Source organism: Lithobates pipiens, unplaced genomic scaffold (genome assembly GCF_037356315.1).
Source record: "Lithobates pipiens isolate NorthernLeopardFrog02 unplaced genomic scaffold, aLitPip1_a1.2 Scaffold_3, whole genome shotgun sequence".
NCBI classification, from domain to species: Eukaryota; Metazoa; Chordata; class Amphibia; order Anura; family Ranidae; genus Lithobates; species Lithobates pipiens.
In genome coordinates this window covers 76,084,775-76,102,476 of record NW_027507790.1, presented here as the reverse complement: position 1 = coordinate 76,102,476, position 17,702 = coordinate 76,084,775, and the positions used below count along the sequence as shown (strand labels likewise).

At 44.1% G+C, this 17,702-nt stretch overlaps 1 protein-coding gene across 1 annotated transcript in view; it reads right to left on the bottom strand.

Annotated features, from left to right (window-relative positions):
• SCARB1 (scavenger receptor class B member 1) overlaps positions 1-17,380 on the bottom strand; it is a 146,244-nt gene extending 128,864 nt beyond the window's left edge. Inside the window, exon 1 of the mRNA XM_077461826.1 lies at positions 17,112-17,380. Coding sequence (XP_077317952.1) covers positions 17,112-17,231 — 120 coding nt within the window. The 5' untranslated portion in view covers positions 17,232-17,380. The remainder of the gene's footprint in view (positions 1-17,111) is intronic.
• Positions 17,381-17,702: the final 322 nt, after the last annotated feature.

Genomic DNA, 17,702 nt, shown 5'->3' with positions numbered 1-17,702 from the left:
AACAGGAATCAGAGGAAGGAAATAAGTGATTTGGAGTAGATTTCCACCTCCACTCTAAGAGTCAAACAGAAGGAATCTCACATGCTGCTCTACTGAAGCAGATTTTGCTCTCGCTCTAACGCATGTGAATTTCACATGACAAGTAGTCCAAGTTCAGCACAGCATGCCCATATATACTCTATGAGGTTCATGTGGGACAACAGACACAGGAGGGGGGGTGTAAAAAGCATGCAGTAGAAGTAATCAAATGATTGTCACAATGACACTGACTCAACACCTATCAATGGAATTTTTTCTAACGATTTGACACCTATGATCTTGGAAAGCCAAGTGATTTGTAGAAGATTTTACCTCAAATGGGCACACAACATACAGCACTGGTATGCTTCAATCCTTTTTGTGCACAGGTGTCAAATCATTTTAGGCATGAAGAATTAAAACCTCTAAATAGTATAGATTTGCTGAAGGCAGAGACCTTGGAGAATAAAATGGTTGACACACTAAAGATGGTATGTGCATCAAGCACAAGCAAAGTCTACGTATGATGGTAGCTCTGCCATGTATTTCGATTTTTTTTTTTTTATTAAAACCACAACGTTAAGTGTTCATTCACCTTTTGCAGAGGAGAAAAAAAAAATGGGGGGTGGGAACAACAATACTGCTCTCCGCCCCCCATTGTACTCAGCTCTGGCAATGCTGGTACATTGGTGCCCATGTTGGATTTGAAAAGCCTGCTCTTCTCCAGCTACGTGCAATGCTTCCCAAATGGACCAGAGGGAGCGCTGCAGTGGTTTTGAATTCTCAGAAAGCTGGACGGATGACACGAGCACCAACAGCTCAGCATTACAGCAGGGAACATGGTTTACCCCCCTAAACAATAAAAAAAAAAATGATATTTATAATAATAATAATTTTTATATACAACACCCCCCCCCCCCCATTTGATTGCATTGCTCTTACATTCTAGAGTGTGGTTCTGCAATTGTCCAGGGAAAGTAACAGCTGAACTTGAAGTTATGAAATTCTTATTGCTTCCCATTAGCAAGAGTAGATCAGTGAACTGCTGGAGACATGACAAAATACACTGGTAGCAGAAAAAAAAAAAAAAGTTTTAAACTGGTGCAGTTTCTTCTGAAAAGCTTATAGCACCATAAGAATGATCATGGTGAGTAAGATCCCCTCTAGCATCAGTCGTCTTGTAATGTAAATACTTTGGATACTTGGTTTACACATCATGCAAGCCACTGATATGAGGGATGTGGCCTCCAGTGACTAAACAGGCTTCAGAGCAGACTTCATCAGCAAAGCTGTGGGTCCGGCACTTCACTACTTGTATTTTTTGGTAGTCACAAAATAAAAAATTTTTTTTATAAGTGAGCCTTTTGTAAAAACAAATTTTTTTTTTTTTTTTTTTTAATAAACTTTACTGTTCAAACCCCCCCATCCCCCTTACTAGGCAAGCATCAGTTCAGACCCTATGCTTTGGCAGCATTGTCACATCAAGAGCCAGTTTATTCCCTCCTTAAAGTGATATTAAAGTATTTTTTTTTCTCCCCCTTAAAAAAATAGCTGGCAATTATAACATACCATGTAATGTATAAAGGTTCTGCACAGAGCAGCCCAGGTCCCCCTCTTCACAGGTCCCCTTTGGCACTCCTGGCCCCCTCAGCAAGCAGCTTGTTATGGGAGAACCCGAGCCACAGCTCCATGTCCATTCAGACAGAGCTGCAGCCTGCCGTAATTGGCTCCCTGACAGCCAATGACATGTCGCTGCCATTTCAGCCAGTGAGGAAGGAGTCCAGAGAGCTGGGTTTCTTGTGCAACATTGCTGGAGTGATGGGGCTCAGGCAAGTACTGTATTTGGGAGGGCTGCTAGACAGAGGCATTTATCTTAATGTATAGAATGCAGCAAGAAAAAAAAAAAAAAATAAAAAAAAAAAAAAAAATTGTTTTATGTACACATTCTAGTTTTACTTCACCAACTTAGACTATTTTTGTTGTGATCCATCACATATTATTCAGTTCAATTTTTTTTTTTTTTTTTTTTAAACTGAAAGCTGTAATGTAACAAAATAGGTAAAAAGCCAAGGGGGTGAATACTTTTGAAAGGCACTGTAGTTTTGCTAAAAAACCTGCAACATGGCAAAACGCTAATGCAAAAACGCTGCAAACCTCACATTTAGTTTATAGGTCGTTAGGTTGAATAAAGACACCAGTCCATCAAGTTCAACCTGAGTGTCTACAATTGTCCCTATCCCTGTACATTGCACACTCACATCGGTCCCTACCCTTAAGGAGCCCACAATCCAAGGTTCCCATTTATATACTAGGGCCAATTTACCTACCTGCATGTCTTTGGATTGTGGGAGGAAACCGGAGTACCCGGAGGAAACCCACGCAGGCACAGGGAGAACATGCAAACTCCGGGCAGGTAGTGTTGACATTTAAAACACAGCATTCTACTGGGCATTTTTATAACATCCAGGGTGCATGAGGCCTTATGCTTAACATTTTTTGGCATGTTAGTAAAACTGAATATATCATCCCAACTTTAGTGTCTTCAGGTGAATTCTACCCATTTTTCCAGGACAAAAAGTTGGCTTCGATTTGGTAGGAAATGGTAACAGATTTTTTTTTTGGGGTAACAAAGAAACTGGCACAACATTTTACTTCATTTTTTTGATTTAGCCGTAGATTTCTTGCTATAACTTGCTAAAAAGAAAAAGCTAAAACAGTTCTCCTGCTCACAGCAATAGTGAGCGTGTGTTTCCTGATGTAGGGCACAGAAACCAAAATGCACTCTTTATCCTACTTAGAGCCACTGACCCCCGTCCTTTGACCCAAACTAACCCTGAGCTAGCTCCCCCCCTCCGCACACACTTTCCTTGTTTACATTTTTTCTCAAAAGATGCAAGGGCTTGCCGTATAGTAACCAATCATTGGTCATTAGTAGGAGACCCAGCATTCCGAGTTGTCGCAGTGTTGGGAGTGAGACACACACACACACACACACACACACACACACACACACTAGAAGGCTCACTTTTAACTAGAAGATGAACGCAAACCACTCATGTTAAAAAAGGTCGTAGACCAAGACAGGGCTAGACCTAATGTTAAGTTCTGTGGTATCCCAGAAAAAAAAAAAAAAAATGTCAAAATGTAGATTTAAACCAATTCTTACACCAAATGACCTTAGAACTATTGCAATCTACATCACAACATGAATTAATAATTGATAGAGCTCATAGGCTCCCAAAGCTCTGTCAGTCTGCCTCGTTACGTGATTGCAAGAATTCATTATCACATAAAACCATTATTTCAATTTGCTCATCAAAACTCTCCACTCCCAGACCCATATGTGAGTATCGTACTTTTCTCAGACCACTCAAACTACCATAATGGCAGGAACCTAAACGCCAGCGCCAAGATTTTACACAATCACAAGATCATATACAAATTGGGATTTCCTACTAAACTAATGATTGACAATGATAGAGCAATACCTGCTGAGCAGACAGCCCTGTGTGAAAGGGGCCTTACACAATATATCCATTGCTGGCCTTAAATTCCGGTGTCTACCTGAAGATGAAGCCAATGTGATGGATAAATAGCCATCAGGAAAGATCATCCAGCAATAGCACAATACTCTTGGCTAACTAAAGGATAACTCGTGCTCCCCGATACCAGCTGGAAAAGAATGAATCCTTCGGGTCACTTAAGCCTTTGTGTTGCTAGCTTGTTTAGTTTTACATACCCCCTAGTAACAGTGCAGAAGTTACTGCACCCAACTTCTCATTTGATCGGTTATCAGTTTACGAACACTTTTGGAAGCTGCAGGAATACCAAAATCCATATTAAAAACGAAAAATATTAGTTACTGAAGCGAAAAGTTTTATTCGTTCATAACCTTTTACCAACATGGCGCAACTTGTTATAGCTTAATGTGAATGGACTGACAAAAAGGGGAAAGCCTCTGGAATGAAGCAATAAAATTCAAGCGAACAGTCTATGTATTCAGGAGTCCCATTGCATAGTGACCACCCTCCTAAATTCTCCCATCAAATTTCCACATATATTCAAACAAAAAAAATTATAAGAAGGGTAACCTTGTTATCTGCAAGGATTTCAATACCCCAATGGACAAAAAGTTAGACACCTCTAAAACGAACTCATTTCAGTAAGAAACGGTTTCTGTCATTTCACGGGAGGACCTTTTCAATCCCTGGAGAGGTCTTCACGCATTAAAAAAAAAAATAAATAAATAAATTCACTTTTACATTCTCTCTCCCCCCCCCCCATATGTACTCAAGTCTTACACTGGCATTAGCTTTATCTTAATCGTGGACAGAGCTATCCTGCAGAAGGTAACCGATGCACAAATTTATAATCTCTTGGTGAGTTAATGCACCAATCAATATAGAAATGAACCATTTACCAGTCAAGATTTCTCTGGAGAAACAAGTGATTGATGACCTACTAGATACTAGGGCTGCAATTAATTATTTATTTTCATAAAGTTGGCTGATTGCTTCGATTAATCAGAAAAAAAAAAAAATAAAATAAATACGCAGTTAGGAATGTTTGATTTTCTGAACGTTAGTGGCGTCAAAGAGTCGTTCATTCAACCACAGTGACGAGAAAGTTTGGAAATTGAATATTCCTTTGACCAAGACGTTTTCAGACAGTGTATGTGGTTTACGTTCAGAAATTGCATTCATTTTAAAAAACATAATGTTAAAAGTGAAAATGTCAAACATTCTTTCAATGTACAAAAGATTTTTCATCTGAATATTCTCGTCTGAAAATTGATCGGTCAGCATAAATAAGGCACACACCTATGCAGTTTGCCTTTGATCTGTTTCTGCAATGCCTTTTGCACATGTGATTTTGCTGCGATTTGCGTTTTTGCCTTTTGGTCAATTTGTTGATGGGCAGATAAAAAAATAAAAAAAAAAAATTGCTGCAAAAACACATTATATGCTTTTCTTCTGCAAAAGCATAGATGTGAACATGTCCCATAGGAAACCATGTAAATGAACTGTAGTGCGTTTCTGCAAAAAAGCACCAAAAAAATGCAGCTGTGAAGACGTTTAGTAACATAATGGGGCAAATAAAAAAAAAAAAAAAAAACACCAAACACCACAGACACATGCAGATTACAATCTCTCCACTATGGCCAAGACCAAAGAGCTGTCCAAGGATGTCAGGGACAAGATTGTAGACCTACACAAGGCTGGAACGGACTACTAGACCATTACCAAGTAGCTTGGCGAGAGGGTGACAACTGGTGTCATTTGCAAATGGCAGAAGCACAATATAACTGTCAATCTCCCTTGGTCTGGGGCTACATGCAAGATCATTGATCATGAAAACGGGGAGGAGTCAACCCAGAACTACATGCGAGAATCTTGGTCAATGATTGAGGCAAAAAAAAAAAAAAAGGCAGCACCTTTTTCTCTCATCGGCAAAATGCAGATAACACCATTTTCAGCTAATCTGTTTCTGCGGCTGAAGTTTCAGTGCAGCTCTAATTGCATCTAAAGACCGCCACCATAGCCAATTTTTCATAGGGAAAAATATACATGTGCAAGAATAGGATTAGGGTACAGATGTTCATGCTCAAATCTATTTTACCACATCTTTTGGCTATGGAATAATGTGTTATGCTGACCACATGTTACAGAAACTAAAAAGTTGTAAACTAGAGGTCGACCGACATTTGGCGCTTAATCAGCATCAACCAATCATGCCGTTAAAAAAGGCCGCCGCCGATATCTTCAGCGCAACTTGCAAATGACTTCAGTAAGGCTGCTTTCACACTGGGGCGGTATTCAGGCGTTACAGCGCTAAAAATAGCGCCTGAAAAAAACCGGCCCCTTTAACTCCAGTGTGAAAGCCCTCCGGCTTTCACACTGGAGCGATGCGCTGGCAGGACGGTGAAAAAAGTCCTGCTAGCCGCATCTTTGCAGCGGTGAAGGAGCGGTGTATTCACCGCTCCTACCCATTGAAATCAATGGGACACCGCGGCAATACCGCCGGCAAAGCGCCGCTGCAGCGGCGCTTTGCGGGCGGGTTTAACCCCTTTTCGGCCGCTAGCGGGGGTTAAAACCACCCCGCTAGCGCCCGCACACCGCCGCTAAAACGACGGTAAAGCGCCGCTAAAAATAGCGGCACTTTACCGCCGACGCCGCTCCCGCTGCAGTGTGAAAGCAGCCTAATAGAAGTCAATGCAAGTTGCCTGAAGACATCAGTGAAGTGACTTTCCTCCTCTCTGGGCAGTCTGCCAAGAAAAGAGCAAAGAGATACAATGTTTATACTTCTGAATGAATTCAACTGTGTGTAGAGTTCTCAGTTTAACCATTTAAAGACTAAATCTTTTCTGACACTTACAAATAAAAATCCTGCATTTTCTGCTAAAAAATAATATCACTCAGAACCCCCAAAACTTTTTTTTTTAGCAGAGATCCTAGGGAATAAAATAGTGGTTGTTGTAATATTTTATGTCAAACAGTATCATACATACAATTTTTATTTACTCTAAATTATACATATACAAATGAACTGATTGGATGTTTGTTTTGTTTGTTTAATAAAATGTTTAAATGTAAGAAATTTTCAGTATTACTTAAGGCTGCTTTCACACTGGAACAGGCAGGCGTTGACGGTAAAACACTGCCAGTTTTAGCAGAGATTTACCGCAATTTTAGCGGTGCACTTATAATCCAGCTAGCAGCCAAGGAAGAGGTTAAATGTGCCCGTGAAGCGCTGCTGCCAAATTGCATTGCAGGTGCTTCGGCAGCAGTGCCCTTTCATTTCAGTGGGCAGGAGTGGTGTACACGACTCCAAAGATGCTGCTTGCAGGACTTTAAGGCTGGGTTCACACTGCTGCGGGGGGAGATCCGGATGTGATTCGCACCGCAAATCACATCTGATCTCCGTAGCGATGCGAGTTCAGCCATACAGATAGTATGGCTGAATTTGCAGCGCTCCCGCAGCAAACTCGCACGGGACCCTTTTTTTGGTCCGCAATAGAATTGGATCGCATGGGGGTTCACACCATGCGATCCGATTCCTGTGCGAGTCGGCAGATCGCACTGCGATATGCGGACGGATCTGGGGGTGTCATTAACATAACATTGACACTCCCAGCCGTCCGCATAGGGCAGTGTGAACTGCCGGCGGGAGGTGTGCGATGCGGGAAAACGCCGCGGATTTGCGGCGTTCCCGCATCGCAGCGGTGTGAACCCGGCCTTAACGTCCTGCCAGTGCATCTCCTCAGTGTGAAAGCAGTCTGGCTTTCACACAGACTGCAGGGGAGATGTTTTGCAGGCACTTTACAGGTGCTATTTTTATCCCAAAAGTGCCTGAAAAATGCCCCAGTGTGAAAGGTGTCTGTTAGATTTTGAGATGAAAGGCATCATATCGGCCACGACGATTTCTAAATATCGGCATCGGCCAGAGAAAAACCCATATCAGTCGACCTCTAAAAACTAACTATATAGTAAACAATGCAGAAAGTTCAAAGTGCAGAAATGATAAAGCTTGGCCTGTCCAGGAGGGGGGGGGGTGGGCCTGGACATGAGCACATAGACACGTGCCTCTGCAGTTCCTCGCCAACGGACACTGCTGCAGCTTCCATGAGCCTCACCTGGGATGTCATATCACCGCCGAGCACAATTGCAGCTGCAGGGCTCCACAAAATCCACCCATGGACCCCATCAATGACTTTAGTGAAAGAGGGAGGCAGTGTGCTTAACAATCCAAGACAGTGCCTGGTAAGGACAAGGGGAAGAACACAGCTCAGGTGGCCCAAGCCTCCCTGCCGCCTCTATTGCATCGCCAAAACTGGTAAACGATACATATGCCCCAGCCTTCCTCTGCCTACCATGACCAGGGGGGGTCTGACATCTTAGCACTTCAGAGGGATGGGGACTTGGACCTGGAGAGATTTGGCTGCAGGGTAGAGAAGGCTTTTAAACAGGAAACTGAACAGCTACAGAGTGACACAGTTGAGAAAGGGCCCCCAGCCATGTCCCAGCTTAGCAAGCAGTTTTAGAGACACCCATATCACAGACAGTTGTTGGCCAGGGTGTCCCTCCCTGAGGGGGGGAAGAGCCCAAGGCTGGGTGGCTTAATGAAAGCCTACTACTTGAAATTTTTTTACAAGACTAATCGCTCCTATGTGCACCTTCATGGGGTCGAAAGGCCTAAGATAAATTCTATTATGGCTCTGGAGCCCATTCGTTGGACCGAGACACGCAATCCACCACCCCTATACTTGATTCTTTCCACAGATGCCGAGAAGGCGTTTGATCACGTGGACTGGGGTTTCTTCAATGCAGTACTGACCAGGGTAGGGCTGGGACCTCCAAATTATTTTAGTCTACCTCTGCTCAGGTTAAAGTGAATGGCTGTCCTCTGAATTCCCTATCCAGAACGGCACAATAGAGGGGGTTTCCACTTTTGCCCCAATTGTTTGTGCGGGTCTTGGAACCTTTGCTCAGGAAAATATGAGCTAATGCGATCAGAGCAGTATATGTAGGTTCTTCAGAACGTAAACTCTCCACATATGCAGATGACGTCCCATTTCACATTGTGGACCCTACAGTCTCACTGCCAAACCTGATGAAGGAACTGGAAGCTCATAGCCAGGTCTCCAAGATAAAGTGCACAAAATCAGATCTTACCAATCAAGATTCCTTCTGCTATGATCACCACCCAGAAAGGGGCGTTCCCCCTTTACTTGGGCACCCTCCTCAAATTGGTATTTGGGCATGCAACTCACTAGCAGCCTGGACACTTTATATGCACACAAATGTCCCCTTACTAAAAAATCTTTGCTTAGACTTGCAGTCTTGGGATAAAGAGACTTGCAAACGGGTGGGCCACAAGCCTAAAAAAAAAAAAAAAAAAAAAAAAAAAAAAAAAAAAAAAAAAAGGACAATCCTTCCCTGCATACTGTTTCTCCTGCCGATGGTACCTGTTCACCTACCCCGTTGCTTCTATAAGGAGCTCCACAGTCTTTATTGGGTTTATGTGGAGAAATAAGCTGCGAGTAGCCATGCCTTTGCTACAACGGTCCAAGTGTAATTGAGGTCTGGGTCTGCCTGATGTTCACCAATACTACAAGGAGCTAGCTTTGCAGCACTTGCCTGGAAATGTCACGCTTCCTCCAAATTATGGGTCTCACTGGAGAAAAAAAAAAAAAAAAAAAAAAACGAATCGCTGAACGCAACCTTTTGTATACTCCCTGGGTTCCAACAGGGACAGAGGTCTCTGACTGGGTGTCACTGTTGACCAACCATTCTTTGAAAGTCTGGCATAAGCTGGAGCCAGATCCTTGGATCTGGCTCCAACATCTCCTTTGCAGCCGTCCTCCCTCAGACCCTGACCATTTTCCCTGAGCTGTGAGCCCGTCTAGGGTCGCTCCCCAGCCTGAGAGACTGGCATATGTAGTCAGTACTCTCCAAGTTACTGGGAGAAAGCATTTTCCCTTTCACAGGTTCTGAAACTGCAACCACCAGTTTAGGCTTAAGCACGCTTGGAGATAAGCACATTGAATAATCCAGGGCTTTTCTTACTCTGTTCCAAGCCAACAAAGTGTTGTGTTGTAAAGGCCTGGAATGGAACTGGGCATAGGGTACCGCCTCAGGATACCATCCTCCCTAGAAGACTCAGAGCTGAATGGAGGTTTGTCTGGTGCCCCTTATCTGATTCACCTGATCCACAAGGATCTGTGCCCTGAAGGATGGCATGAATACTCTTGCTTGGACCACGTTTAGAATCTAAACCTAAATATGTTAGGCTTTGAGCTGGTCTCAAGGCTGACTTTTTGTATTTATGATGCAGCCTAAGCTTTTCAAATACCCCACTGTGTATATTATGCTCTGTTCTAGAGCCTGCACTCAGTGATCTGAGCAGGAGGTTGTCCAGATAACCGAGCACCAGGGTCCCTTTTGCCCTTAAGTGACCCAGTACTGGTGCTAGGACCCATGTGAACACCTGGGAGCTGTAGCCAAGGGTAGAGCCACAAACTGAAAAAGACGTTCCTCTACTGCAAATCGTAGGAACCTCCAATGGAGGCTGAAAGATAGGTATGAGTCTTATATCGATGGAGGCTAAAGTCTCCCCTCTGGAGCGACATTACTACTGAGCAGGACTCCAGCAAAAGATTCTTATTCAGGGATCTTCGGTCCAAAAAAAAATAAAAAAAATAAAAAAGGCCTCGTGTCCCCATTTGGTTTCTGAACCGTAAATAGGTTTGAGTAAAACCATGTGCCCCTTTTGGATTCCAGAATCTCTACAATCACTCCTTGATGCATTAGATGATGTAGTGCCTGAAGTAATAAGTTTCTTTTGGGAGGATCTGAGCGAACGCTGGATCTTACAAACCTGAGGGGGGGCACCTCTTGCAACCACAAGATATAAAATTAAGGTGACCCACTTGTCCTGAATTGTTTTTCAAATGTCCGCAAAATGCAGCAGTCTTACCAAGTCTTCACTGAATAAATGGTCCCCATGAAACAGGAAAACCAGCCAATAACTTTTTACAAGGAAGTGCAGCTGACCAGTTCTTAAGCCATAAATGTCTGCACATATGTACAGACAAGAAAGCCAGATTAGAAATCTGTTGTATTGAATCCTTTAAAGCATCAACAGGCAACACAGTGGTTTAGTGGTTAGCACTTTCAAATTGCATCAATAGGGTCGCTGGTTCAAATACTGACCACAACGCCACCTGCCTGGAGTTTGCATGTTCTCCCTGTGCCTGTGTGGGTTTCCTCCAGGTACTCCAGTTTCCTCCCACACTCCAAAGACATGCTGGTAGGTTAATTAGATCCAGTAAAAAAAGGCCATAGTGTGCATGTCAATGTATGTGTTTACAAGTATGTTGGAACCCTACAGGGTAAGGACCATGCAAAGCTTCAGATAGACTCCGGTGGCAAGAAAGTGCCCTGAGGCGATTCAGTTCACATAGTTAGCGCTCTACAAGTCACTCATTCAACAGCAAAACACAGCACTCAAGGAAGGTCTTACTTTCAGGCAGATCCTCCTGGTTAGGCCCATCAGGCCATTTGACCTGATCCTTTACGGACTGGGAAATACCAATTCCTGAAACAGCTGGTTGAACAGCTGAACTGGAAAAGGGCATCAATTTCTTGTCAACAGTCTTTCAAGCCCCGTGCGTTATCTACCAGACAAGTTAAGTTCTTGTTTAAGACTGCTGCATCTACAGCTGGCATGCTCCATTTAACAAACTTTTCATCCATGGGAATATAGAAAGGGAAAACCTTTTTAGGAGGCAAAAGACCCGTCAGGATGTTCCCAATCAGCATACACACCGCCTGTTCCAACAGGGGGTATAGTGGGAAAGTCTGTGCAACCTGAAAAGGTCGCAGAGAGGACCAGGGGGCTCAGTCACCTCTGCGAGAGGCAACTTAAAGGCAGAATGAACCTTTTTAGTCAGAGTCAGGATCAAAAGCCTCTGACTGAGGCAGACATTGAGTGGATCTCTTCTTGTCCAGATTGCTCGGAAACTCATCTGCCAGGCACGCCACCGAATCCTGAGCTTTAAGCTCTTCCCCATCCTCAACTCATTCTTGCTCCAGACAAGGAGATTCCAGGGATGGGGATCTGTCATGCTTCCTGCCACCCTGCAGGATGGAGGCAATCATGCTGGCAATCCTGAGCTCTAACCTGGCTAGGGCTGAGGACAGTTCATTCTTCATGATGAAGGGTAAAGCAGTAGTGTTAACTGTAGGCACAGCGGCTCAGATTGCCCGGGAGGCTCTGGTCTTTCAGGGGATACGACTAGGTTCATCAGGAACTACTGATGACATGGGTGTGCCCTTCCCTGTAGTCCCGCTCCTCTTTTTGGATTACATTCAATGCCTGAAAACAAAGTACTTGGGTGTAATTAAAACACCTCAGAAGGTAGACCCTTTAATAGGGCTCACCAAGCCCCTATGCAACAATCCTGCCAACACCGTACATGAACCGGGTAAGGAAAAATGAACCACTGCATGTTTGTCCAGAGCCTGCTCTGTGTCGCACAGCTCATATAAGCTGGGTACACACACACACACACACACACACACACACACACACGGTCCTGGCAAATGGGCATGGCTGTATTTGCGTACGAACTAAGGCAAGAAATGCCACAGCATCGTGCGCCATCATGCAGGTAAAAAACAGCCAGACAAAAGAAAGGGGGGGGGGTACACTTTACAGACATCCACAGCTAGCCCAGAACTCCCCCGTATGGTCACTGCACACAGGTGTCCAGTCTTTACCTAGCTTGACCAATTGTTACAATCACTGGGACACTCCCACAATAATAAAAATAAAAGGTTTTTCACTTACCCGTCCAGGTGCAGGGCCACTTAGAAGCAGGTTCCTGTCACTTGGACCTTCAAGGACTGGCTACCCTTTCATGTTTAGGGTCCACTCCCTTGGACCTGTACATCACCCTGCTGGAAATGCTTTAGCGCTGTAGTGTCCATGATTTCCATTCTGCAGGGTCCAGCCCCTGGAGACCATGTTACAGGCAAAACCTTGCAGGATCTTGAGTTCTTTGCGAGGCTCATGTACTATTTAGCTAAGCATAAGAGCCTGTGTCAAATAGATCCGATCGGTCAATCCCTTGAGTCATTTTTTGAACAGTTTGTGGGACTAGAGACCTGGAGCTCAAACAAACTGTGCCATCTACCATGGAGACACTGGTTTTAAAAAAAAAAAAAAAAAAAAAAAAAAAAAAAAAAACACACCCTATAGTACTTGTATGGGAGGGGTTATATAGGGGGGGGGGGATCAGGTCCGGTCTGAAGACCTTTAGTCTACCAGTGTCCATTCACCTAATGGAGTATAATCCAGCAGGTAATGAATATTAGCCCGACTGTCCCATGATGTATGAAAAAGCAATGCCTAAACCATATTTCATTAGGGAATGGGAGCCTGATCGTCAATGCGATTGACCCATACTAGCTCAGTAGAGTCCAAGGCTCAAGAGAATAACTACAAGTTGCTGACCAGGTGGTATTGTGTCCCCAAAAAGCAAAAATATACCCCCATACATCCTGATGTATGCTGGAGAGACTGGTCAGAGGCGCACTTTCTTCCAGCGAGGGATGTTTGAATCCATATGGGTGGCTTGTAGGGAGCATGCATCTGGATCAACCTCAACTTCCTCCAGCCTAGACAGTTTTGCTAGCACTGGCAGGCACCACATTTAACCACTTGCCGCCACCCAATAGCAGAATGATGGCAGAAAAGTGGTTTCAAAAACCTGACTGGGCGTCATGACATCCTCAGGATTTTGAGCCGCTGCGCACCCCCGGGGCGCACATCGCAGCGATCGTTGTTGCGGTGTGTCAGTCTGACACCCCGCAACTACGATCTCGGTAAAGAGTCTGATGGTGTAATTAGGAGGAGCCGGTGATCGGCTTTTCCTCAATCGCATCTGTTAGACGCAAGTAAAGAAGACACGATCGGCTGCTCCTCTGACGGGGGGGGGGGGGGGGGGGTCTGTGTCGTTGCAGTGGAGAGAAGGGACAAGTCCACTGGGACTGAATGTCCGGGACGTAGGAGAGTCCCCCTGGGTTTGATAGCGCCAAGGTAGCTGTGGGCTTCTCTATAATAACTAATAAGTGTTACCTAGGATGCGAGCAACGACTCCTGGAATTGTTACTGTCTCCCTTTTATTTTTACCCTTGATTTGATCTTGTTCAATGCTAAAATAAAGAGATGAAAAAAAAATAAAATAAAGCTTGTCTGAGCTTTCAAAGCAAGGGTTGGGAGCTGAAGCTACACTATCCAGAGCCCAATGAGAACTCAGAGCTCATGGACACCCACCCCTGCACAGCAACAGCACTGAGGCGGTCAAGCAAAGGTTGTGTGCTAGAGGTCCCTCCCCTGTCACCATTATCGCTAAAAAAAGCAACACTACAAGATATGCTTTGTTCATATTTGATGTCTGAGGTTTACAACCACTTTAATGGGGATACTACAGAGATTGTAATGGCAAATAAAAAAATAAAAACACACTTAAGACATCTGTGCCTTCCACCATTTTATAGAATTACATTTATACTTTACATTAGGAGGCTATTTTGCTAAAAAGCATATGATTCGGATCCTTGCCACACAGGATGTGGGATGCAGTTAATTTACTACTGATCACATGAAAAAAAAAAAAAAAAAAAAAAAAAAAAAAAAAGAAAGCCTCCTCTCAGATGTTACATCTTACATACTCACTGTGGCCGAAAGTGTACGACATTCCCCTGTAATGAGCACAAGGGCTATCCACCCTTGTTTTTACACCAACTTGTGAAAGCAATCCCTGTACACAAACTCCTCCGAAAAAATTCACATAAGGCAAACCTTGTACTAGGTGCAGCTTTTGGCTGAAGTAGACTTTTAGAATTGGCACTTATGAGCATTACACTATTTTTCCTCCATACAGGAGACCAGAACATTTTCTTCTAGAAAGGATGGCATAAAATAGAATGTGGGCACATATTGGGGAAAATCTGTGATGGCCATGTCCCTTGGACTCAGCCAATCATGGACCATCTTCTTGGGTGCAGGTGCCTGTATTGCAACTAAGGGAAACCTTCAGGCTTCACAGCTGGTTTCCTACTGTGCATGAGTTGCACTGCACTTACTGATGGGGCCTGGCAACTTCTGGGACACGCACACACAGGTCCCAGAAGGCAGTGGAGATCAGGAGGGGCAGATATAAAACCGGAGGTGATGTACCTCACCATGGCGGTGTAGGACAGAAGCCTGGAACTCTGCTTTAAATCGGGAGTAATCCCGCTGACTTTTTACACCTGTAAAAGGGGGAGAAAAAAAAAAAAAAAAAAAAAATACATGACATAATGAGCTAGTATGCACCGCATACTAGCTTATTATGAAATACTTACCTTAGAACGAGGCGCCGGCATCTCACTCGGTCCACGCTGAGAGAGCTGACATGTTCCCTCGATGCGTCTTTTGGGTATCGCAGTTCCGCCTCTGAGTGGCTGGAGCCATGATGTCGTTTTCTTCCTGGCAGGGTCTGGCATCTGCTGGACTTTCAGCAGAGAATCCCTGGTGCGCATGTGCCTCTGAAGTCAGCAGCCCATTGTGAGGAGAATATCTCCTAAACTGTACAGGTTTAGGAGGAGATATTCTTTTTACTTTATTCCTTCCTATAGACTTACCTGTAGGTCAAAGTTAAAAACGTAACTAAACAACTGCTTTAATATGTATTGCTAGCACTGCCGAGCATCCATTAGGGACACTCTTGTATTATATGATTTTGGAATGATCAAGTCCAAACTCACAATAGCAAAGGAGGAGGATTTCTGCACCACAGGTGTTTGCGGACAGATGAGACCAGCGGCCTGTACAATTAACGACAGGCTGACAAATGGCACAGCTGTGTGTACATCTAAGTGTACACATTCTTCCAGGGTCCTGAACGCAGACTGTCTGTGCCCAAGGATGCTCACCCATCAATTAGCACAGGCTGCAGCCACATCTGTACAAAAACACCTGTGACTTCTGGGCACAGTACTACTACTCCTTTAGGCCCCATACACTTAGCTTTTTTTTTTTTAACTCTCCTAGAAGCCAGCAGCAGTTTTACAGAAAAAAAAAAAAAAGAATGCCTGACACTTGTAAAAGTGTGTAAAGCTTTTACATGCATCAAGCTCAGAGTGAAATAATTTCACTGGCCATAATTTATTCTGGCTATTGAAATTAATGCTCAAGCACTAGCTTTTAGCAGCTTCTAGCAGTGTCAAGCATTTTAGCTGCCTGGACCCTGCTGCTCCTGGATGCACTGGTTTTTCCTGCCTCTAAACCTTGCTAAAAACCTATGTGTGCATGGAGATATAGCCCAACGGATTTTAGAGGCAGAAAAAAAAAAAAAAAAAAAAAAAATAATAATAAATAAAATAATAATAAAAAAAAAAAAAAAAAAAAAAACACACACAACCCTCTGAAAACAGCCAGTGTGCATGAGCCTTTATATGTTGCAATGTTCAGAATGAGTCTATACATTTCTTGGTGTGATGGTGATGAATGCCCAGTCACTTCTTCTGAAGAGCAGCATGTGACCACGACTAGCTAAAGAGGTCGGATACTCTGTAGAACAATGAGCAAATAGATCATGTAAAAGCGGGATTAGGATAGAAGACTTTGAAAGGCTGTACAATGTTCATGGTTATCTAAGTACTTAAGTGAAGTGCAAAGTCATGAGCACATTGTACTGATAGGATGTCTATAGAAAGGTTACATAGTGATTATATAAATGATGTCACTCTGTCTATAGCGAACAATGTACCTATAAGGACAATACAGATCACCTGTCATACAAGGATTCTTATCGCACTCTACATAAAGATCACTGTCCATATAGGAGTCGTATATCTCAGCCTGTACCTAATGAATATTATATATCACCTGTACATACAGATCACTGGCCATATAGGAATAATACAGCTCACCTGTAAATACAAGGATAATATAGATCAGCCTACATACAGATCACTCTATAGACAAGGATTAAATATAGCAGTCTGTACATAGAGGGATTAATATAGAGCTCTATACATACAGGGGTTAATATAGCGCTCTGTACATACATATAGCACTCTATACATAGAGGGATTAATATAGAGCTCTATACATACAGGGATAACAGTCAACAGGTGTATAGAGATTACTCCAAAAATGTAAGGAGCATGGAGAATATAGAATAGAGAATGGAGCCTCCTGTGGGTGAATGACATGTGTGCCCAGGGTGGGGGACATCAGTGTGAGGACGTGTCCCCTGGCTGTAGGAGGACTCTGGGGTCCTGTCACCTCCATCATCCCACCCACAGCCATGAACCACATCTGATTATTACTCACACATAGCGATCTCACCAATCATAAGGGGAATGACCAAGCCTAGAGGAGCAGCGGTACATGACTGACCAATCAACTTTTATCTTTCATTTAAAAGCTTATCTGAACAAGCTGAAGCTGGAAGCCAATTGGCTGTCCTGCACATGATCCCCAGATTCAGTGACATGCACTCCTGGTAACTTCCAGCACTGTCACTCTCACACACCAACCTTCTCCACTTGTTGCTTCATGATGACAGGAAATATGAAGACCAGCACGGCCCCGAAGAGCACTAGCAGCAGGCCGACCACCCCGAGGATGATGGACTTCTTATTGGAGGGACCGGCCATAGTGTATGGGAGATGAGATCCCGCTCTGTGTCCCTGTGATCAGTGCTCTTCTCCAGCACGGGAGACATCCTGTGAGCAGGTTTTATTCGGAGGGGCAGGTAAGGACCCGCCCTAAGTCCGCTTACCAAAACTCACCCCACTCACTCTACAGCCTGCCACAGTGTCAGCGTGGCCCCGCCCAGGGGAGGGGAGGAGGCGGGGCCACACTGACACATTGCTGGTAAACAGAGCACATGCACGGAGTCCGTTCACACCGCCAATAGTGAGTCTATGAATCCATCAATGTACGGCTGTGCTGTGTATACAGGACGCCAGGCACTCCTCTCCACCCCATACCACGGGAGGGCTCTACAAATAAAGAGGATTGTCGTTACACGGATGGGATGTGCTAAATCATATATAGGGTTAAATAAAGAGCCCCTTCCAGAGAGACGTCCGAATTCAGATCCTGTTATATAAGCCTAGCGCGTC